The sequence below is a fragment of the Mustela nivalis genome (assembly GCF_964662115.1).
Source record: "Mustela nivalis genome assembly, chromosome: 4".
NCBI classification, from domain to species: Eukaryota; Metazoa; Chordata; class Mammalia; order Carnivora; family Mustelidae; genus Mustela; species Mustela nivalis.
Window position 1 is genome coordinate 146,538 of NC_139023.1, and position 23,320 is coordinate 169,857.

At 43.5% G+C, this 23,320-nt stretch overlaps 1 protein-coding gene across 9 annotated transcripts; it reads left to right on the top strand.

Annotated features, from left to right (window-relative positions):
* Positions 1-2,933: 2,933 nt before the first annotated feature.
* On the top strand, positions 2,934-23,179 carry ABRAXAS1 (abraxas 1, BRCA1 A complex subunit). Of its 9 annotated transcripts, none has more exons than XM_082726414.1 (11): positions 2,934-3,465; positions 4,602-4,836; positions 5,023-5,113; positions 9,128-9,164; positions 12,365-12,431; positions 13,805-13,998; positions 15,047-15,166; positions 16,492-16,576; positions 18,972-19,086; positions 19,470-20,839; positions 21,062-23,179. In XM_082726414.1, the coding sequence occupies exons 3-10, from the start codon at positions 5,083-5,085 to the stop codon at positions 19,901-19,903; spliced, it is 1,083 nt and encodes a 360-aa protein (XP_082582540.1). In that variant the 5' UTR covers positions 2,934-3,465; positions 4,602-4,836; positions 5,023-5,082; the 3' UTR covers positions 19,904-20,839; positions 21,062-23,179. The 9 variants fall into 9 exon arrangements, with proteins under 9 accessions (XP_082582540.1, XP_082582537.1, XP_082582536.1 ...); XM_082726410.1 differs by having other exon boundaries at positions 3,277-3,682; positions 4,722-4,836; XM_082726413.1 differs by lacking the exon at positions 2,934-3,465 and adding an exon at positions 3,638-3,682.
* The last annotated feature ends 141 nt before the right edge of the window (positions 23,180-23,320 follow it).

Consider the following 23,320-nt stretch of genomic DNA (forward strand, 5'->3'; position numbering starts at 1 on the left):
CCACCTCTCTGCCTACTTGTGATCTCAATCTGTCAAAAAAATAAATGAAATCTTTAAAAAGAAGTTTTTAAATCATAAGACAGGGAAGTGTTCCTAAGCCTGACACCTTAGACAGAAAGATACAGAACATGAATGGAAGTTTTAATACAAAGTTTTATATTTCTGTATTAAAAATAATTACCTTAAACACAAAAGTTAAAAAAAATCTGACAAAAACAATTTGAATATTTGACAGAGAAAACTTAATTAATTTAATACATCAAAACTCTTTTAAATCAATAAGATAGAAACAATAGAAAAAGAGCAAATTTATATTGATGTAATTTACAAGAGAATAAATAAAAACGGCCAAATGATGCCTCAGTTCAGGAACAAGCATAGTACCAGTTAGAGTAATTGAAACTACCCAGGAGGAAATTTTTGACCCATAACGCTGGCAAAGATACCATTTAGTGACTGTTTTTTTCAGCACTCATTTCTTATGCAACTGTGAATTCCCACAGTCTCCTATCAGACAATTGTATGGTGTGGAGGAAGTCTTAGCAAATTCTGGTTCAAGAGCACTAAGCACTGAGGGTGCTTTTGGGCAACCAGTTGAGCAATGAGAGTCCAAGGACGTCAACGGGCCCACGGCGCCCCACAGGCCGAAACAAGCGGCCCCTTAGGCAACCTCCTCAATGTGCCCATGGGGCACAAGTAAAAAGAAAATTCTAGATGTTCCCCATTTCCTCACCTTCCCCCGTTAACCGCAGCCCCTCACCACTGACTCCCGGCAGACAGTCTCAGTTTGTGTCCCACGTGCTGTTCCCTTGCAGGGTGTCCAATAAACTTCATCTCCTCTGTTCTGCTTTGGGTGAATACTTGTTTTTTTAAGAATTTAGAGCCCTGGGTGCCTGGGTGGCTCAGTTGGTTAAGTGACTGCCTTCAGCTCAGGTCATGGTCCTGGAGTCCCGGGATCAAGTCCCACAATGGGCTCCCAGCTCCACGGGGACTCTGCTTCTCCCTCTGACCTTCTCCCCTCTCATGCTTTCCCTCAAATAAATAATTTAAAAAAAGAGTTAAGAGCCCTGATTTTCTGTGTCTTAAAAAAAAAAAAAAAAATACAGGGCGCCCGGGGGGCTCAGGTCATAATCCCAGGGTCCTGGGATCCAGTCCCACATCCCACCCCCCCACCCCAGCCTCTCCATCTACTTGTGATTTCTGTCAAATAAATAAATAAAATCTTAAAAAGAATACACTGTATTTACTTCTTTGAGAGAGACCGTGGGAGAGAGCATGAGCAGGGGGGTGCTATTAAGAACTTTTCTCAACCCCATCTAGGTCTGCCTTATTTACCTTATTCTTAATAACCACCTGAAGATTTCTACTTGCTGGGAGAGTTCTTGGGACTCTGCGCTCTGCCGTTCCCCATTTCCCTGTTAATTTAATTTTTTATTAGTTTCTGAGAGAGAAGCTGATACAACAAATTTTATAAGACTCCTCCGATGCTTGCTTTTGTTCAGGGAGATTCTCCTTTTCTTTTCAAGACTGTATTTACTTGTCCGAGAGAGAGGACGCGTGAGCACGAGCAGGGCGAGCGCAGGCTCCCGCTCAGCAAGGCTCCACCCAGAACCCTGGGACCCCGACCTGAGCCGCAGGCGGACACTTCCCGCTGATCCGGGGAAGTCCCACTCTCCAGGAGCCGTAACGGAGGCTTCACCACGTCCGCGGGACCGAATCAAGCACTGGCCGCTGCAGACGAGGCTGACGCTCACCGAAGAGGTCAGGAACGCAGCTAAACGTTCCAGTCGACGTTTGCAGCCACTGGCTCCGTCCCTGGACGTCGGCCCTGCGGCCCCGCGAGCGAGCGACACGTCCCTCCCGTCGGAGACGCTCCGCGTTCAGGGACCTGCTCCTGGGGACGGGGACGCGACCAAACGCACTGTTCATTATCCCGCGTCCTGACGCGCGTGAAGCCGGGTCTCCGCGGCGGTCCGGTCTGCATCTCCGTCGCGATCGGTGCCCCTCGGCGCCCTCCCGACGGCCGAGCGGAGTTAACGTCGTGGTGCGCCGAGGCCATCCGTCTGTCTGTCACTGTCACGTTCCTCGCTCCTTCCTCAACGGGGCTTTCCTGCCGCGAGCCGTCGGGGCGCGGACCCGCTGCTCCGGACGCGGGACACGACCTCTCGCCACGCGCGGTTCACGGTGTCCCCCCACTCTGCGGGCGGCCCGTTCTCCCGCCGCCGCGTCCTCTGACAAAGGTGTTCGTTGATGACGTACAATTTGCGCCTTTTCCCGTTCGGTGTCACCGAGATCCCAGGGGGTGAAGCTGCCCGGGACGTCCGGGATCCGGTCGGGGCTGCCGTCCGCGGGGTCGGGCCAGAGCCCAGCGCCCCTTCCGTCCTGTCCCCCGCGCCCGGCCGCGGCCACTTCGCCGCCACGTGGAGGGCTGACGGCGGGTCCCGCGACCGTCCCCCGTTCTACGTCTCCGCCGCGGGATCGCCCCGGGATCGCCCCGCTCGGGGGACCGGGACCTGCGGAACGCGTCCTCCGCGAAGAGCGGCTGAAGCGAGGCAGGAAACGCCGCTTCGGTAGGAAACACACAAGTCGGCCCACAGGGCGCCCCGAGACCCGGGCCGAGCGGCACCCCAGCTCGGAGCCCGGCACTCGGCCGTCAGGAAACGCAGCTTCACGCTCCCGCGCGGCCGCCCCCGCCCGCGCCTGCCGCCCCCGCCGCCGCCCCCGCAGGCGCTCCCGCGGCCGCGCATCGCGGCAGGCTCCGGAGGAGACGCGAGCGCGACCTGCGAAACGGGCGCCAGCGCCGAAGCCCCGGGAGGAAAAGCGGGTCCCGGCCTCCGCGGCCCTGACGCGGCCCCGCCCTCGCGCTACTCCATGACGTCACAGAGCGTCCCCCGCCCGCGCCGCTCGTTCCGCGCAGGGTGCGCGCGCGCCGCGGGTACGGTGCTGCGCAGCCGCGTCCCAACACGCGTGCGCCTGGAGCGCGGAGTCTGAAGCCGAAGCCCCGGTGCGACCGCGACGGCGACGGCGACCGCTCCGCCCGGGAGGAAGACGCCCCGCCGCCGACCCCACCACCTGGCCGCACCCTTGCGGGCTGAGGGCGCCCGCGCCTCCAAGGGCCCGCTCCTCCCGCGGTGCGCGCAGCGTCTGGTGCGCCGACGCGGGCCCCGCCCCTCCGCTCGGTCGCTGGCTGGGCGCTCGCCCGGCCCCGCCCAGCCGCTCGCTCGCTCGGCCCCGCCCACCCGCTCGCCCGGCCCCGCCCACCCGCTCGCTCGCCCGGCCCCGCCCATCCGCCCGGCCCCGCCTTGCCGCCGCGACGCCGAGCCGCGGGCCCGGCGCGCCCCGCCCCTGCACCCCTCGCGGCGCGGCGCCGGCGGAAGCATGGAGGGCGAGAGCACGTCGGCGGTGCTCTCCGGCTTTGTGCTCGGCGCGCTCGCGTTCCAGCACCTCAACACCGACTCGGACACGGTGAGCCGCGGGGCGAGGCGGGCTCCGGCGTCGCGTCGGAAGAGGCCCCGAGCGCGGGCGGCCCCGCCGCCGTTTCCCGGGTCCCCGCCCACGAGCTCCCCGACGGCGCCCCGCCCTCTCCCGCTCCGGGGCCGTCCCGGGGGGGCCCCCGGCCGCCGAGTTTCGGGCGGGACGAGCCCCGCCCCCTCCGACCCGTGTCCGAGTCCTCGCCCGACCGGTGTGTCCCGCGCCCCGTTCCGCGCTCCCCGCGCTCCCCGCTCCTCGGGCGCAGCTCGCTCGCGAGCGCACGGAGGGTTCCCGGCGCCGGAGGTTCCGCGCGTTCGCGGCCGCGGGCCGCTGCGGTTCTCGTGCGGGACGCGCCCCGCGGCCGGCTGCCGCCCGGGAGGGCTTCGCGGGGGCGGTGTGCGCCGGCGGGCGGGCCTCGGCCCTGGTGCGTGCGCTCGGGGCGCTCGGGACGCGCCCCTGGGACGGAAGCGCGTCCGTGTCTCCGCCGCCGCGGGCCGCTGGGTCGTGCTTGTGCGCGCGGCGAAGCTCTCCCTGCGGGCGCGGCTCGGAAACGTGCGGGAAGCCGGGGGGCCCGCGCCTGAGCCGCCGCGTCCGAGGGGTCCGCCGCGGGCAGAGCCTGCGGTTCGGCCGGGCGCGGAGTCGCGCGTCCCGCGGCGTCGGCTGTCGCCGAGGCCGGGTCTGGGCACGGTCCGCACCGGGCCGGGACGCGTGTCGTGCGCGCGCAGCCGCGGGGCCGGGCGGGAGCCTCCGGGAACGCGCGGGGCGGCTCGGCGGTGCGGACGCTGCGGGGTGCGGTGGCCGGGGGAGCCGGCCGGGCCCCGCGTCTTCTCCCGCACCGCTTCCCTCCCGGGGTTTGTGCGCGGCCCCGCGCGGCGGAGAGTCCGGTCCGGGCTCCGACCTGAAACCTTCCCCTGTGGGTCTCGGGACCGGGGCGGGTCTCGGAGCGCGGACCCGCGCCTCTGTGGGTGCCGAGCGCGCTGGGCCGTCAGTGTGCCGAGTGGAGGGACCGAAAACCCGGGTCCGGAGACGCCGGTGCTGTTGCGGCCCACGCCGGCACGTGGGGAACGAGCGGGGCCCGCAGCGCCCCGTCCGGAGATCGGCCTCCATTCCCGACCCCTCGTGCTCCGCAGGCTTCCATGCGCGGACGCGAAGCGCCGGGTCGTTTCATAGCGCGGAAGCGGCCACGGGCTCCCAGAATCCAGTCTTTGACCCGTTCCTGGGACGACCGCTGTCGCTGCTGTTCCCGTCAGGGTTTCACCGCTCGGAACCGGGAGTCCCCAGGCTCCTCCTGTCCCCAGGCTGACGCTCCTCCTCCTCCTCCACTTACTGTGTGTTCGTTTCTGGCCTGAAGCCTTCGGGGTTCCGGTGAGGCCTTTGCCGTCTCTCTGCCGTCCTGTTTCCCGGCCACACTGCAGTGCCCCTGGGCTTTCTTCTGGGTACCTGGGGCTGTTTCCCGCATTTTGTATGCTTTGGGAAACATTGGGTAGTGGAGTGACTGAGTAGTTAGTTCAACCACGTAATTCCATATACTGCTTATTTTTATCCTTATAGGAAGGTTTTCTCCTTGGGGAAGTGAAAGGTGAAGCCAAGAATAGTATTACTGATTCCCAAATGGATGATGTTGAAGTTATTTATACAATTGGTGAGTCACTTATTCTGTGTCTCTTGTATTTGGTGATTTATGCTGAACAGGATCAGCATAACTGAGTTTATAAATTGTTTTAAGAAACAGATAAAGCATGTTAAAGCAGATTTTGTTGCATTCACTCTTCAGTTAAAATTATGACCATGATCTACTATAAAGCAAGAAAGAGTGTGTGACGTAGGATGTATGTAAGTCTACCCTGCGGAAGAAGGATGGAATAGCTCCTGTTTAGATTTAAGTGGCAGGAAGATGGCCCAGCAAGCAGTGCCCCCCCCCAAAATATAAAACAGTTCAGATAAAAACATAAAATACTGCAAAAAAGTTGGAAAAGAAGAACTGAAAAAACACTGATTAGATCACTGGAAACCCTAAGTAGCTTTCGGAGTGTAGTGGGGAAAGGCCGGCCCTCAGAGAGGTTGAGGGATGGGCCCGGGACCACCTGCAGCCGACCGCAGCTTATTTTCTCAAGAGGAAGGGAGAAGGGAACATAGAAATCCACAGGGCGTTTTCTGATTACCTAATGTGTGACTTTTTTCTGGGCATATATTTTTTTAAAGATTTTATTTATTTATTTGACAGAGATCATAAGAAGGCAGAGAGAAAGGGAGGGGAAAGCAGGCTCCCTGCTGAGCAGAGAGGCCGCTTGTGGGGCTAGATCCCAGGACTGTGGGATTACGACCCAAGCTGAAGGCAGAAGCTTAACCCACTGAGCCACCCAGATGCCCTCTAAGCATATTTTGAAAAAAGAAATTGGGGGTGTGGTTTATAAAAGACGTGGCATGATGACATCAGATTGTCTCATGACCTCTTTCCCATGTTAAAGGAGTCTCTAAGTATCATCATTGGTAACTGCATTGTATTTGCTGTGGAATTTAGCAGTCCTTTAAATAAATTATCCAGCTTTTCATTTTCATAAATTACACTACAGTGAACATCCTTAAACACTTTTCTACGTTGATAATACATAGATTCCTGGGGGTGGTTTTATGGTGTCAGAATGTATGAGCATTTTTAAGGTTCTTGATCTATATTAGCAAATTGCTTTCCAGAAAGATGGTGTATCAGTTTATAGTTGTGTTTGTCATTTTTTTGTTTGCCACTTTTAAAGGTTAAAAATGGAAGTATATATGTAAATTTACATATCTCCCATTTTGTATCCATCTCTCAAATAAATAATTGTATATAAATGTAGCATATATATTTGAAGTAAGTATATAAAGTAAATTCAGTCTCTTTAGAGTCTCCTCTGCAGCATCCCCTGTTTTACAAGTATCTTTTTCCTCATTAACAATACACAGGTATATAAATGTATATATATTTATATATATACAAATGGGATTATCCTATACATGGATAAATATTTCCAAGATAAGTGTCTTCAGTGATACTGTTCTATTAGCACACAGTAGTACCAATGTGTATAATTTGGCCTTTCTTTCTAATGGCTCTGTATTTATGCTGTATTTACATACCAGCACTTACATAATCAGCTATGAATGGCTTCCTATTTTTTTTTTTTTTTGTTAATACAAAACTATATAATGGTAAACACTTTTATAGTGTATATATATCTCTATGCTTGAGTCTATTGGAAAGTCAGATTCCTTATAGACCGCTGCCTTTGGAAAAGTCATGCTATCTTAAGATTCCTCCACAATACGTAAAAGTGCACGTACTGTTGCTACCACAAAGTATTATCCAATTTTTTAATCTTTGCCAATTTGATCAATGAAAACAACTTTAATTTATATTTCTTAATTACAAATGAGGTTGTTTATTTCTTTGGGAGCGGCTTTTGTTTTTGAAAAAGACAGGCCTGTTGCATGCTTTGACTGTATTTCTGCTAAACTATTTTGCTTTTTCTTACTGATTTGTAAATTACATTATAATGTGAGGTAATTGGGCTTTTGTCCTGTGTTGCACATGTTTGTACAGTTTGTAATTTTACTTTGTTAATGGTGTTTTTTTCAGCTCAGACACAAGCTTGCTTGCTTGCTTTATTTATTTATTTTTAAAGATTTATTTATTTGAAGGACAGCTGAATGACTCAGTTGTTAAGCATCTGCCTTGGGCTCAGGTCATGATCTCAGGGTCCTGGGATCGCCCCACACCGGGCTCTCTGCTCCCTGGGGAGCCTGCTTCTCCCTCTGCCTCTGCCTGCTGCTCCCCTTTTTTGTGCTCTGACAAGTAAATAAAATCTTTTTTAAAAAATAATGATTAAAAAAAAGATTTATTTATTTAATGGGAGGAGGGGCAGAGGGAGGGAAAATTTTAAGCAGGTTCCATGTGGAACCCATGCAGGCTTAAATTTCAGGATCCTGAAATCATGACCTGACCCAAAAACCAAGAGTCCTACGCTTAACCCACTGAGCCACCCAGGTGCTTCCAGACACAAACTTTAAAAGCAAAGCCTTGGGGCATTTTCCCCCTAATTGAAGTGACATGCTGCCCAAGGTAACCAGACATATTTTAAGGAGTTTAAGCAACCATTTATTGAACAACTCCATTGTGCTGGGACCAGTGTTAAACTTTAGGGTATTAGGCAAGTGCTGTAGGAACACTTAAGTAATTGCTCAGATTATTTTTAAATGTTGGATTACTAGATGACTAACAAAATCCAAGATCTGCAAATTACTACACTGCTTTGGTTAATGAGATTTTCATCATATACATTTGTAGACATACATCAGAGTATGTTTGGTCAGTTATCAGTAACGGACTGTTTCTGTTCAGTCTTTTTTTTTTTTTTTTTCTCAGACAGGGATTTATCTTAGGATAACATCCATTTGCTAGGAGAAAATTATCTAAAGAGGATGGTCACTTTCCCTTTTTTAAGTAGACTGAATTATTTTTATTAATATACACATAGAGTTATTAAGATGATGATTTCATGTAGTTTTCTCTCTAAAGATGGCACTTGCAGGGACAAACATGCGGAGATGTCTCCAGCCTTCAGATGTTTGCTCAAAGAGATTGTTCAGTAGCAGTCTGATAACGGCTTTCCTCGTCGAGCTCAAGAGTCACAGATTCTCTGTAATCAAACTGATGTCTTTGATTTAAGTGGCTAAAAAAATTTCTAGTCCTCTGGCTATGACCTGACACACAAATAGGACATGTCACGGGAACCATCTGAAATACATGGTTGTTGTTAGAGTGATCCAGTGCTGTCTGGTAGATTTGATTTTGACACAAGGGACCCTTAAGAGTGGGAAGCCTGGAAGAACTTATATTCTCTTTGTTGTTTTTAAACTAATCTCTGCAACTGGAGTGGGGCTCAGATTCATAGCCCTGAGGTCAGGAGTTGCACGCTCTGCAGCTGAGCCAGCCGGGCGCCCCAGAACATGTGTTTTCTTGGCAGGTTGCTGTGTTACCAGGTGTGGATGTTCCACTCCTGTCGTTCTCCAATAATTTTGAAAGATCTGTTAGTTTGAACTGCTAGAGGGAACACTATATTGATCTTAATATTTCCTACAAGATTTATAGTGATGTCTTGTGCAATAGAATTTCTCTCTTTTGTACAGTATCTGCAGCTACCAGAATTTAGGTGTATTTTTATTGGCGAGAATAAAACTCCCTTCCTAAAAGACACTGGGTTCTTGTTTCTTAGTCTGGAGCTAACGTTAATGAATCTTTTATGAAGCAACTACTTGGAATAGTAGAAGATAATTCCTTTAGCTGCTGCTGTTGTCAACTAGGTAAAATTGGAATATAACCTTTTTAAAACTCAACGAAAATAGAGCAACTTTAAATTCATCTCTCATGTGCCGTTCATTATGAAACCTGTTTAGAGGGAATGTAGTGTTCAAGTTAAGACTGAGGCACTGGGTTTGAATTTTGGCCCCACCATTCTCTCTGCTCGTTACCTCATCTTTTAAACGGAAGGAATGATGTAACATCTGTGTCATAAGTTTGTTGTGAGGATTAAATGAGATAATGTTAAAGTACTTCACTTAATATATGCTATTCAAATGAATATTAATGTAGTCATAGCAAAAAATTCCTTTTTTCCAGACATCCAGAAATATATTCCGTGCTATCAGCTTTTCAGGTAAGTAGTCCCAGCAAGTAAGTGATCCACTGTGAAAATTACCCTCTGCAAGTGAAGTCACTTTTTATACAAAACATTTTTTTTTTAAAGATTTTATTTATTTATGTATTTGACAGAGAGAGAGAGAGAGATCACAAGTAGGCAGAGAGGCAGGCAGAGAGAGAGGGGGAAGCAGGCTCACCGCTGAGTAGAGAGCCCGACGTGGGGCTTGATCCCAGGGCACTGAGATCATGACCTGAGCTGAAGGCAGAGGCTTAACCCACTGAGCCACCCAGGCGCCCCTATACAAAACATTTTAATTATCAGTTACACATGGTGGTACTGATAAAAATGAAAAGACTTTAGGTTCTTTATCTAACCTGCTTCCCATTGCCTTCTATGGTGAAAATTTGTGTTACTAGTCGCACAGATTATAATAGTACGGTAGCCCTAATAGGGTATGGTATTTTTTTTTTAAGATTTTATTTATTTACTTGAGAGAGAGAAAGCACGTGAGCATGAGAGGGGAGAGGGTGAGAGGGAGAAGCAGGCTCCCTGCTGCTCTGAGCAGGGAGCACGATGCGGGACTCGATCCTGAGACTCCCGGATCATGACCTGAGCCGAAGGCAGTCGCTACTAGGCTATGGTATTTTCGAAAGCTTTTTATTGAGGTATAACATACATATAGAAAAGTACACACATAAGTGAATTTTCATAAACACCTGTAATCACAGCATGGTGTAGGTGTAATGAAATAACTTTATGATTTATATAAACTGTACTTGGAAAATCAGTGTTACTGTCTTACGGTCACGCTGTACATTGACTGAGGCTGTGTAAGAGTGGCAGTGGAGCATATGGTAAGGGTGAAGAAGATCTGTGGTAGTGGATGACAGAAGTCAAGGCTTCTTGTGGTCTTAAACTGCTGCACCAGAAAGAGCGAGATCTTGGATAGTGTTTTGCATACAACGGACATACAAAACTACTTGCTGAATGAGGAATTCTTGGTGGAGACTCTTAAAAAGTACTTCCCTAAGGACTCTTGCCCAGCAAAAAGATTAGGAATGAAGAGTGAAAAGGAAAAGTGATTCAGTGTCTACTGGCAACTGCCCTAAATAATTATACCAACTTAATAGAGCCTTAGAATGGAGGAAGCCCGTCTGATCCAGTGATGAGAAACCCATGCCTCAGCCTTTTTGCCTTGTAAGTTAAAGGGGAAGAAGGCATAAGGAGAACCACCGGAAAAGGCTGTCACTTAGTTAAGTTTTCTACACACTTCATTTTTCCTTAGCAAAACATGAGGCCTAAAAAAGTTCATGATAGAACCAGTGCCGCAGAACTAGTTTGCAATAGAGCAGAAACTAGAAGAATGAGGATTTCGTCAGTTCTGCTCCCAACAGCATACCATGGTGTCGCTTCCTTGTTTGGAATAATAGAGTTAAACATGTTAAAGCCTTTTAATACCATACTTTTTGGACTCCCAGTTGAATAAGCTTTAACGCCCACTTTTATGTGCTAATACAGAGGGTGGCAAAGTATGGCCCATTTTTATAGGACCATCTGGAATAGTTAATGTATTTTTTTAAGGGCTGTTAAAAACAAAAAGAACAACAGAAGAATATGCAGCAGAGACTGTGTCCAGCAAAGCCTAAAATATTTACTCTCTGACCCTTTACAGAAAAGTTTGCCAGCTCTTTTCTAATAACATTGTTTCTCAAAGGTTTCCAATGAAGAACACCAAATCACTTATCAAGAATCTAGAGGAAACATCTGGAAAACAGTCCACTGAAGCCTAAAACTCAGTCACTTAAAAAGTTACGCAGTTTAATGTGAATTCTGCACAGTATCATTCTATATAAAAATGTGCCTCTCCACCCCATGAATTTCACATAAAATCAGTGTTTGCACAGAGTATATACTGTTATCCTGTTGTTTCTTACACACCTGGTGTATTGCCTTACGCCCCCGTTTGAGAAGTGGGAAGTGGACCAGGCTAGAGAAATATAGGAATAAACTCTTGTTTTAGAATATTCATGTTAGAATAACAGATTAGGTGGACAGATCTGTTTGATCAGTGGAAATCCCCTTTTGATAGCTGGAACACTCCATTTTGTCTATTTTCCCATTAAAATTTTTGATGGAAAATTTTTTTTTTTTAAAGATTTTTTTTTTTTTTTAATTTATTTGACAGAGAGAGATCACAAGTAGGCAGAGAGGCAGGCAGAGAGAGAGAGAGGAGGAAGCAGGCTCCCTGCCGAGCAGAGAGCCCGATGTGGGACTCGATCCCAGGACCCCGAGATCATGACCTGAGCCGAAGGCAGCGGCTTAAGCCACTGAGCCACCCAGGTGCCCCTTTGATGGAAAATTTTTAATGTAAGTCGTAAATTAAAAAAAAAAAAATTGCTTATTAGAATGTATTTTTTTGTTTGACATACCTAAATTTTTTCAGTACAGATTAGAACCACCAGTAAAAGCCTTACTACAGTGAATATTATTTACAAAGGAGTTTGCATGACAGGTATTTCACCATCATAGAAAAGAATATTGTTGATTTCAGTGAATGTTAAAAAGAGGAGAGTATTATCTGCGTCCACTATTGTTGGAGAAGGAGGAAAGCTGCAAGTAGACACTTCAGAATCTTTTAGAATTATCCTTCCAGTCCTTCCTACATCTTTGACCTTCCAGCAGGACAAAGACAAACCAAAGTCTAAGCACCTTGTCCGCCCCACCAAGAAAAAAACCCAGAAGGACCCGCACCTAAAGTGCTTCTCAACGTAATAGAAGTACAGCTTTTGGAATTAGCAATAAATAAACTGTTTGTTGTTGTGTTTCATTACTCATACGTTCTTTGGTATGTATCAGTATTGTAAAAAAAGTTTTAATAAGCAGATTGTGAATGAATTGTGAACTGGCTATGTAGACTTTTAAAACTTTTTATATTTAATGGATAGTTTGTTTTAGGCTCAAGAAAATATGATGCCCAAATTTATTTCTTGAAATTTCTCCACTCCTTTTCCTTTCTTGTTGTTTATGGGCCTCACATTTCTACCATTCAAGTCTGTTAATTTGAGGAAATTTCTCTGTTACTATTTTTAGAACTTGATCTGACCAGCAAGTGCATATATGGGTTTTGGTTGGGTAAGGAGTAACTAAAATTAAAAGTGCTAGTAAAATCATTTTTAGCCTATTTGAAATGCTTTTAATTTTGGCTTGTTTTACAGCTTTTATAATTCTTCTGGCGAACTAAATGAGCAAGCACTGAAGAAAATATTATCAAGTGTCAAAAAGGTATTCCCTAACTGACCTTTTGTTTGTTTGGTGTTATGTGTATTATTTTCAGCCTGAAAAACATCTAATACTTTGACAGAATTTTAAAGCAGCACTTGTCTTCACAATGTCCTATAAGCAGGTGAGGAAAGGCTTGTTCTTTCCAGAAATTCAAAGTTGTGCTCTGAGAGCAGAACTAGTCATTCAAAGTATTACTCTTGTTCTCCTCCTCAACGATTCTAATTAGCGTTGATCCTCTCCTATATTCCTACCACACACCTTCCCAGCCCATTTATTCTAGGACCTAACTCATTCCTGTTATTTTCCATAGCTGGAGTTACTAGCACTTCACTATATAGAACCTCATTTGAACCCTCTACACATACTTGGTGCTAAGACTTGTTGAGTGATCAAAATAGGGTTTTTTTTTCCAAATACAAAATGGTGGGGGAGGGAGGGTTCCTTCTTAAAACATTCTGATCTCTGAGTTGAGAATAAAAGTAGATTCAGTAAGAGAAATTTAAAAACCATCCTTTGATGAAAATGCTTTTTTAATATTTTACATTTTATTATAAAATTACATTATATTTTACATTTAAAATGTACCTGTAAAAATTTTTTGGTTTTAAAAAGAAGAGAACTCATTTTAATTTCCTCTGTTTAAATGTACAGATACAAAACTTCGTTGTTAAAGTCGTCATATACAGATCTCTAAGCAAAGCGGTTGCTTTCATCTTGTAATTACCAAGTTCTCAGCGAATGAGATTCATTTTTCCAGTTTAAAAACATTTAGTAATACTTAAAATTTGTTCAGCAGATGTTACAGTTTATAAAACCATTTCATAGGATCTTATTCAATTTTGAAACCTGCTCTGTGGGTTAGGTGATATCATTTCCATATAAATTTCAATTAAAAGTTGTTGGGTTCAGTTTACTTATTTAGCAAACCAAGAACTCAAACAGGATGTTAACTTGTTTTCCTTGACATTTTCTTCATTAAATTATGACTGAAAACTATGATTTTAAAATAGCAAATACCTCTAGGAGCTAGAGGAAGTTAGGAATTTTTTCTCTACATTAACTAAATGGACTTTAACTGAATGACTATAAATCAGTTTGCATACTTTAAAAGTAAAGTGTAGGGATGCCTGGGTGGCTCAGTCAGTTGGGTGAGTATTTGCTATTTTAAAAATAAAATATTTAAAAAAATAAATAGAAAAAAGAGTAAAGTATATACTAAAGTTTGTGCTTTGTTTATCTATGCCTCAAATCTTGCTAAGTTTGAGAAAGCCATTTGTAAGGCTGTCAATTTTATTGCTTAATTATGATAGTAAGACACATAATAATTATAACCATTAAGGTATACACCTGATTTTTTTTGTATTTTCTCTCAGGCTGTGGTTGGTTGGTACAAATTCCGACGTCATTCAGACCAGATCATGACATTCAGAGAGAGACTGCTTCACAAAAACTTACAAAATCACCTCTCAAGCCGGGAACTTGTTTTTCTACTGTTAACACCAAGCATAATAACGGAAAGCTGCTCTACTCACCGGCTGGAGCATGCCTTATATAAACCTCAGAAGGGGTCAGTGTTGGCCAGTCACTGGCTATTTTAAGTTAATAGAAAAATATACCCAATGCTTTCATTTTACTTTTAGCCTCTTACCAAACATTTTCAAATATTGTTGCATTAGATTGTCACAATAACCGAAGTTGGTCTGCCATGTCTCTCAGATGGGAAAATGAAGGTTAGATAAGGAAATTAGAAGCCCGGTATGGAACGCTGACATGTGTTTTGGCACTGAGGATTTGTTACTATTTCCCATGAGGTAGAGAACTGGTTGCAGAAGGACGAGACATGGAACCAAGCCTAGGTACTTGAGCAGCTTTTCTCTAACTCTGCAGGGAAGCAAGGTCATTCTTGATGGCCCACCAAAATGAGTTAACACCCCCCCACCACCAAGTTATAGAACATTCTCGTGGAATATGAGGGTTAAGTAAAAGAATACCAACTAATTTTATTATTCATGGAAGACAGGATAAATCTCAACAATACTGCCTATTTTTACATGTTAAAATAGCCATTAAAGTATTATTTTCACACAACTATCTTACGCAATGCCTTCTTCACTGTTTTTTTTTTTTTTTTTTAATTTTTTATTTTTTATAAACATATATTTTTATCCCCAGGGGTACAGGTCTGTGAATCGCCAGGTCCACACACCCCACAGCACTCACCAAAGCACATACCCTCCCCAATGTCCATAACCCCACCCCCCTCTCCCAAGCCCCCTCCCCCCAGCAACCCTCAGTTTGTTTTGTGAGATTGAGTCACTTACGGCTTGTGTCCCTCCCAATCCCATCTTGTTTCATTGATTCTTCTCCTACCCACTTAAGCACCCATGTTGCATCACCACTTCCTCATATCAGGGACCTTTACACTATTTTTAAAAGGCATTTGCCTCAAGTCAATAAATTCTATCTCAGGTAAGTAGTTTAGAATGGGGTTTTTTGTTGTTGTTTTTTAATCTTGCAGGGGAAAGGTACTCTGTATATAATATGTATAAGTTTATATAGGTATGTAATAGTTGGATGCTAATATTTCACTTTAAGTTAAAATTTTATTTTTTCAGACTTTTTCACAGGATACCATTAGTGGTGGCCAATCTGGGCATGTCGGAACAGCTGGGTTATAAAACCATGTCAGGTTCCTGTGAATCCGCTGGTTTTAGCCGAGCAGTAAAAACACACAGGTGAGGCTCTTCAGCTGCTTTCCCTGTTCATGTTTTGAAATTTATTTTTTATTACACAGAATAAAAACGAAAGAACAATGACAACCTTACACACGTAAACCAGACTGTTTTTACTTTCTCCGTATTTCCTTCTAGCACTTGTCCATTTATAATATACAAACAAGGAGGGGTGTTTCATACCCTGTATAAGTCCACATATGTATTCTAATAATAAATAGTCTCAATTTTCTAAGGCAGCAATTTAATTAAAGGCATGAAATTAGACTGAATATTAAATAATATGAGGCTTTAGCCAAGATTCACTCATATAGGCTACTGAACTGTAATTTTTTGTGGGTTTTTTTTTTTTTTAAGATTTTATTTATTTATTTGGCAGAGAGGCAGGAAGAGAGAGCGGTGGGAAGCAGGCTCCCCACTGAGCGGAGAGCCTGACATGGGGCTCAATCCCAGGACCCTGAGATCATGACCCAAGCCAAAGGCAGAGGCTTAACCCACTGAGCCACCCAGGTGCCCCACTTTTTTGTGTTCTTTAAGGGAATAATGTCAGAAATTACACTGGGACTCTAGAGTGCTATAGTCCCGGTAGAAATGGAGAGTGGAAACTGAGAATAAGGGACTCAATTTTTATTCATTTTTGTGTCCCCACGAGGATTGACCCATTTTTATAGAAACTGAATACCGCATTTCATTGATTCTGAGATACAGAGTTTTACGTCTCACATTGGGGTATTTTACAAACTATGCTTAACCCCTCCCTTTTTTTCCTTTTTGTTACATAAAATAATGTTTATTTCAATCAGTGATGACTTCAATTCAATAAAAATTTTTTTTAAGATTATTTATTTATTTGACAGAGATCACAAGTAGGCAGAGAGAGAGAGAGAGAGAGGAGGAAGCAGGCTTCCCGCTGAGCAGAGAGCCCGATTTGGGACTTGATCCCAGGACCCTGAGATCTTGACCTGAGCGGAAGGCAGTGGCTTAACCCACTGAGCCACCCAGGCGCCCTCAATAAAATATTTTTAAAATTGACTGGTCCCCAGTCCCCATTGCCAAGAAGGAAACTGTTTTCCTCCCCCTCTCTTTCAGTGTTTATTTTTACTTACCTTCTTTTGAGTCCTGGCAATAGAACTTAAAAGACTTTGAAGTCTGCTAATGGGAAGATATGAACTAAGTTTTCTGATTGATTTTGCTGTGAACAAGTGGGTTGACAAAATATGGTCCCTACAAAACGAGTAAAAAGAATCTTTTCAACTACGGATATGTGTTTCATTGTGGCATTAAAATGATTTCTATATATTTGCCTGACAAAATGCTAATTTTTGCAGCTCTGAATTTTTTACAGAAGATGGATCTTTAAAGGAGGTACATAAAATAAATGAAATGTATGCTTCTTTACAAGAGGAATTAAAGGTAAGTTAACATATCAAACACTTAAAGACTACTTGGAGAGTTCATATCAAATTGATAACTGAAATCTTTAGGGATAACTTGGCATTTGATTAGGTTTATATTTTTATAGTAGTTCAGGTTCAGTAACAAAGACCTCAGTCTCAGTGGCCTACCAGAACTAAAGTTTAGTCTCACTTACATTATATCCTGGCTGCAGCTGTGCTCTTCTAAGTGCCGTCTTCATTCCGGGGTCCAGACTGAAAGAGCACCCGTATGTGGGACGTGCTCTTCTCATGACAAGGGAAGAGAGCAAGAGAGCGGAGACACTTCACAGCAGCTCTTAAAACTTCTCAGAGCTGGCAGGTCGCTTCCACTCACATTTCATTGGCCGGATTATATATATCTCTATTTCATGGCAGTAGATAGGATATGTATAATCCTTTATATATAAATATAATACAGGATTCCTTCCCTAATATATATTATATTATATTATGTATTATAGGAATTATGTATTATATTTATATATATATATATAATTCTTTCCCTAAAAAGGGAAGCAGTATTTGAGAACAAAATAATCTACCACGGTGCTAAATTCTATCTCATTGAATCAGCTGGAGAAGGAGACCTCAAGATGGGATTAGACATGTAAGAGATTTATTAGGCCTGAGAAAGATAAGAGGGGGGAGGAGCAGGAGCAGGCCGAGAGAGTTGTAATGCCGGAGTCCGAGTCCGACACCAGAGAAAGGAGACAGACAGGAAGGGGAGGACATTTGGGTAGAGAGACCTTTAGACTGCAGGGCCAGAGTGGTTTCAGCCAGGCTGCTGAGGACTCTGAGCAAAGCTTTCCTACTGGAATGGATTTGTACTAATAGCCCACTGTGTTCAGTCACTGGTTAAGAGCAGCCTAGGGGAAGCATGGCTTCAGTAATGGACCCAAAATGATGGTAGCTGGGGCCTTTAGTCAACTAGGCTTCTCCCAAATGGAGATGTGAGTAGTATATTCCATGGCCACCATATTCATTGATAAGGCAAATTAAGAGAAGTGAGGTTAATACATTTCACACTACTAATATTGCTATTTTTTAATGTGAATGGTAACATGGGAATTTTAGAAAATAGAAACATCCAGACCCCATCATTGTAACATAACTATTTTCACTTTGCCATATTTTCTAGTTTTTCCCTAATATATAAATGCTTTTACATAGTCGACAGTGATGGAAACTTATAAATTTCTGCCATGATTTTTATTTAACGTCATGAAGCATTTTTCAAAAACATTAATAAGCATTTTTGTTACATATTCTTCAGTTCTTTTTAATGGCTATGTACTTCATATAGCAATATATTAGAACTTTTATGTCAAAAGTACTAACTTGGCCTAAAACAAGGAATGTAGAGGTCTGTTACAGGAACTGCAGACAGAAAGCGGCCGAGCTTCAGGAAGAAATTGGTACCAGGAGGTGGAATGCCACCAGAACGTACTTTTTCCCCTTGTGTCTGCACATTGGTTTCCTGCGTAGTACCTACAGATCTGTTTGTTCATTCACTGGCTAACCAGAGAAAAACATTAAGATCTGTTCCAAAGATTGAGATTTGTCTGCTGGCTATGTGGTATCTCTGCTTGGGTCAGTTAGGGTGAAAGTCGGTAAAGGGGTCACTGGTAAACTTTTATGGCATGGTGGATAAGATGGTGAGAAATAGGCTGGGAAGATAATCCTAAAATGTATCCATTTTAAAACTAAGCATGAAGAAGTAAAAAAGTAACATTCTAAAACTAGATGTAACAACATATTACCCTATAATTGGAAATTAGTTACTTTTGATTTGAAGTATACCAAGAAACATCATCTTACATAAGTTTTTATTATTTCCTTAAGGTATTTTATTTTATTTTATTTATTATTTCCTTAAGGTATTTCCAGAGGGTATTTTAACTAGTACTTAAAACTAATAACTGGTAAGGCCAGTCTGCTTTTCAAAAGTCATTTCTTCTACACTAATTAAAAATCTGTAACAGTTTTTTCATAACAAAAAAAGTTACTTTTCCTTATTGTCAGTTTCTTAATGTTAGATGTTTGCAGTAAATGTGCATTTCTCAAAATACTGCAGTATTTTTTTGTTCCAAAGTGACTGAAATATTTTATTTCTGTGTCCTATCAAGCAGATAACTGGTGTGATAAAGCTGTGTATAAATGGGAAGTTATTACATATGGAAAACATTTTATAACCTATAAAGCACCATGTAAATGCTTGTTGAATTCCTTCAGAAAATAGCAAAATAAAGTGTTTATAAAGGCTAATAATACTTGATACTGTGTACCACAAAGGATTTCCTATACTTTGTGAACCTAGACTGTAGGACACAACTTGAATTTTATCCATGCCCTTAAATTCCTTTACTTGGCAGAGTATATGCAAGAAAGTAGAGCACAGTGAGCGAGCGGTAGAGAAACTACTAAAGGACGTAACTAGATTGAAACGGGAAATTAAGAAAAGAAAACAGGCACAAATTCAAGTAGCACGTAAGTAAAAAGTTCACACATCACTACCTTCCATGCGTTAAAAAAAATTCTCACTGATGTGAGTTACGGGTGAGCTGCCTGCACTAACTGATCATCTACCTTAGGGTTAAAAATAATTGTTTTGTTAATACTCGTAAATCCTACTAAATAAAGGTATTTGTAGCTAGACTATATTGCTATTAAAAAAATACAACTTAAACCTTCTTTTAGAATATAGGGGTGTATAAATTAGAATTTGGGATTATGCACACCATTTTTCTCAATTTAGAGGATTTGATGTAACTGTTCAGTTAAAGTCTTTTTAACTTTACTGAAAAACAGATTGCTGCAAAAGCTTTGTAGAACAAATATTGTATGTTGAACTGTTGTTTTATTTTGTTTAGGAGAGAACATAGAAAAAGACCCTCAGGAGAACATTTTTCTTTGTCAAGCTTTACGGACCTTTTTTCCAGATTGTGAATTTCTTCATTCATGTGTTATCTCCTTGAAAAATAGGCATATATCTAAAAGTAGCTGTACTGCCAACCACCAACTCGATGTGATAGACAACCTAACCTTAATGGTAGAATACGCTGACATTCCTGAAGCTAGTGTGGCTAGTGGTGCGCCGCAGATCATTAAACGTAAAGCTTTAGATACCGATGATGGATGGCAGTTCAAGAAGTCACGGCCATTAGAGATACAAAACAAACCATCTAAAACAGATACTGATAGTAGTAATCAAGAAAAAGCATCCACGATGAGCAGCCCTGAAACAGATGAAGACGTTGAAAAAATGAAGGGTTCTGGTGAATATCCACAGTCTCCTACATTTTGATCCTTTTAGGCCAGAGGGACATTTTTAATTGGCTGAATGGTAAAGCGATTTATATTGTTTTTACTTATGTTTAGGTATTTGCAGTAATACATAAGTTCTGGTACATTTATTTTTTAAAGCAATTTATTTTAAAACCATAACCTTTTATGTCCACCCCCCTCCCCGCCTTTGTTAAAGATTTTAAGTTATTTCTGCACCCAACATGGGGCTTGAACCCCCAACCACAAGATCAAGAGTTGCATGTTCCACCAACTGAATCAGCCAGGCACCCCGCCCTTTTTTGCTCCTTTTACAAAACTGTTGAGGGAAGAGCTTAAATGATATTCTTTTTAAACTTCTATAGCATTCTTTAGAAGTGGAAAAGAAAGACTAGCCTTATCTTCACAACAAAAAAAAGATGTCTGAAGTTAATATGAAATGTATTTCATTTTTATCTAAGAGCAATTCCTGCTCTTTATGATAAATGTCTAGAGTTGCCAGATAAAATGCTGGACAACATTAAAAACATTGTTTAAATGAGTAATTGAATCTGAATTGGAGTTCAAATTTAATTACATGCCCTGTATTTCTATTTGCTAAATCTGGTAGTTCTAATTATGGCAAAACTGTAATACAGCACAAATCTCTCTCCCTAGTCTAGATCCCTCTACACAAAACTGAGTGAATCCAGAATTTGAGTACAGAACAAGCCTGGTAATCCAGTGTGTCTGAGATCAGCAGCTGGTCAAGTAGCTGAAAAGACCAGTTAAAATGGGACTCAAAAATGGTACATACGGGTATCAGTATACACACGTCTATCACAGAGATTTCACTGCAACATGAAGCAGAATTGTACGTTCATTTGTCAGCCTTTTGTTATAGGACTAGGCACTATTCTGTGAGAATATTGGTGTTCCTGTGTAAATCACATACATGTCTTAACCTTTACAGTTCCCAGTTTTAGTTTCTTTTTTTTTTTTTTTTAAGATTTTATTTATTTATCAGAGGGGGGCGGGGAGAGCGAGCACAGGCAGACAGAATGGCAGGCAGAGGCAGAGGGAGAAGCAGGCTCCCCACTGAGCAAGGAGCCCGATGTGGGACTCGATCCCAGGACGCTGGGATCATGACCTGAGCCGAAGGCAGCTGCTTAACCAACAGAGCCACCCAGGCGTCCCCCAGTTTTAGTTTCTTAAGAGTGAAGAATTTAAAGAAGCTTTTGAAAAGCAACCGAAGTACAAAATGCTTTTTTTTTTTTTTCCCATTTCACGGCACCCTCCTGCTTGCACTTTTCTTCCGTTCTAACCACACCGAATCTGACAACTTTTTCTTTTCTCACTTTTTTGCAAGTCTTTCAAAAGCATTTACTTCGTTTTCATGGCAAGAATAACTTTAATGCTCATACTTCATCAGTACAGTGACAGACAAAACTAACATAGGTTTGGGGACAGAACATCTGCCTCTTGGCAATGCAAAACTCAGCAGGTTTGAAGAGTCTTGGGCTTTAGTATGATTTTGAGTTTCACTCACAGTTTAACCCAGTCAGTTGGTTAAGTGGAAGTTGGCTAGGAGAGCTTTTACTATGGTTTTTGTATTCGTCTTTTCCTTAATTGTGAGAATTTTCCACGAAGCTTATACATCATATGAACCCTTCGTGTTTTATTCACTGGATGAAATGCTGAACACATATTTTGACCATTTTACTAAGTAACAGACCAAATTCTAGCTATTATCAAGACTATCTTTTACCTATAACATGCCTTAGTTACCATGGGGTGCTAATGAAGCCCACATTAACAGCAGGGATGTTCTGTACCAATTATTGAGTTTCTGTTGGGATTCTTTTAACTGGTTACCTAAGAAGCACTGTGGTGTCACAACATAGGGCAGGAGGAGGGGTAATAGGTTGGCAGTCTAAAGCCTAATTTAAAAATAACCATAAACAGGGGCACCTGGGCTGCTCAGTTGGTTAAGCATCTGCTTTTGGCCCAGGTCATGAACTCAGGGTGCTGGGATCGACTCCCTGCTCAGCAGGTAGTCTGCTTCTCCCTCTCCCTCTGTTCCTCTCTACCCACCCCCACCACCCTGTGCTCTCTCTCCAATAAATACAGTCTTTATTTATTTTTTTTTTTTTAAAGTACCACAAACATCACTAGAGCATTTAGAACATCACCTAAAACATAGATAAAAGACTAAATGCAACCAACAAATGAACTACTGGAGGAAGTCCCTGAAAGCACAAGACTGCTGGCTGACCGCCAGCTGGACTGAAGCCAAGGTTCCTCACCCATTCCCATCCTTGGACTGTACATTTTGCCTACTGTTCCCACAGTGGAAACTGTTGCAAGGACATAGCCTTGAGAAAGTCAGGTGTTGACACCATATGGATTGTGTGTGTGACTGAACCCAGTTAAGGCCTTAATATAAACTAAGACTAGCAGGCAGGTGTGGAGATCTACTTGGCTTGGGGCCACCCAAGACAAACTTCTAAGTTCCCTTGTTTGCTAAGGGAAACTTAAAATCTTGGAGTTATCTGCCCCTTCAGTCTCTCCCTGCTCTCCGTGTACCAGATTATGAACCGACAGACACAACAGGCTAGACATTTGCGAATAGAGATCTCCTGAGGACAATAGATCTTTCAAAGGCTGCTTAAAAGAAACATGCCTTCAAACAAAGTTCAATTTGCTGAAACACTATAGAAAGGGAATGCATTTGGCTCCTACTTGTGCACAATGATCCATCATCTCTGAAGGAAGAAATGCTGAATTTCAGAGAATCTTGCTGAGGTCAGTACCAGCTGAACTTCCAGAGTTAAGTTTGATGACCCAAGTTTCAAGGTATTAAATGAAAAGAAGAAAATGGGTTCCAACAGGTCATTTTTCCCCCAATTCTCAACTTTTGGTGATTAGCCTATCACTGGAGTAAGATCGTTCTAGACCATTTGCCTATGGATCATTTTAAAGTATGTTACCAAGTTTTAAGATAGACAAGCCCAGGAGTAAATCTGAGGTCCTGTGACTGCACTCCTATCCATCCCCATGTAACATCTCTACAAAGGGAAGAACCAATGTCCTAGCCAGGCATACTCCTCTTTCCAAGTTAGAAGGGTTCCTGAGTGGCTTAGTCATTAAGCCTGAGTCTTCGGCTCAGGTCATGATCCCAGAGTCCTGGGATCAAACCCCGCATCAGGCTCCCTGCTTGGTAGGAAGCCTGCTTCTCCCACTCCTGTTTCCCCTGCCCGTGTTCCCTCTCTCCTGGTCTCTGTGTCAAATAAGGAAATAAAATACTTTAAAAAAGAAAGAATCAGCAATTTTAAATCCATATCCTGCAACATGGAATTTGTACATGAACACTACATGTACATTCTACCTTCATGCACCTATATCCCTAAAATCCCATTTACAAGACAGAATCTGGGTCTAAAGTAAAATTCAATGTCAG

Excerpts from the sequence above, each read along its gene's own strand:
- ABRAXAS1 (XM_082726411.1), top strand. The coding sequence starts at position 3,379 with ATGGAGGGCGAGAGCACGTCGGCGGTGCTCTCCGGCTTTGTGCTCGGC. Across the intron at positions 13,999-15,046 it reads TTATATAAACCTCAGAAGGG|ACTTTTTCACAGGATACCAT; the intron begins GTCAGTGTTGGC and ends TTATTTTTTCAG. Across the intron at positions 15,167-16,491 it reads CGAGCAGTAAAAACACACAG|CTCTGAATTTTTTACAGAAG; the intron begins GTGAGGCTCTTC and ends TAATTTTTGCAG.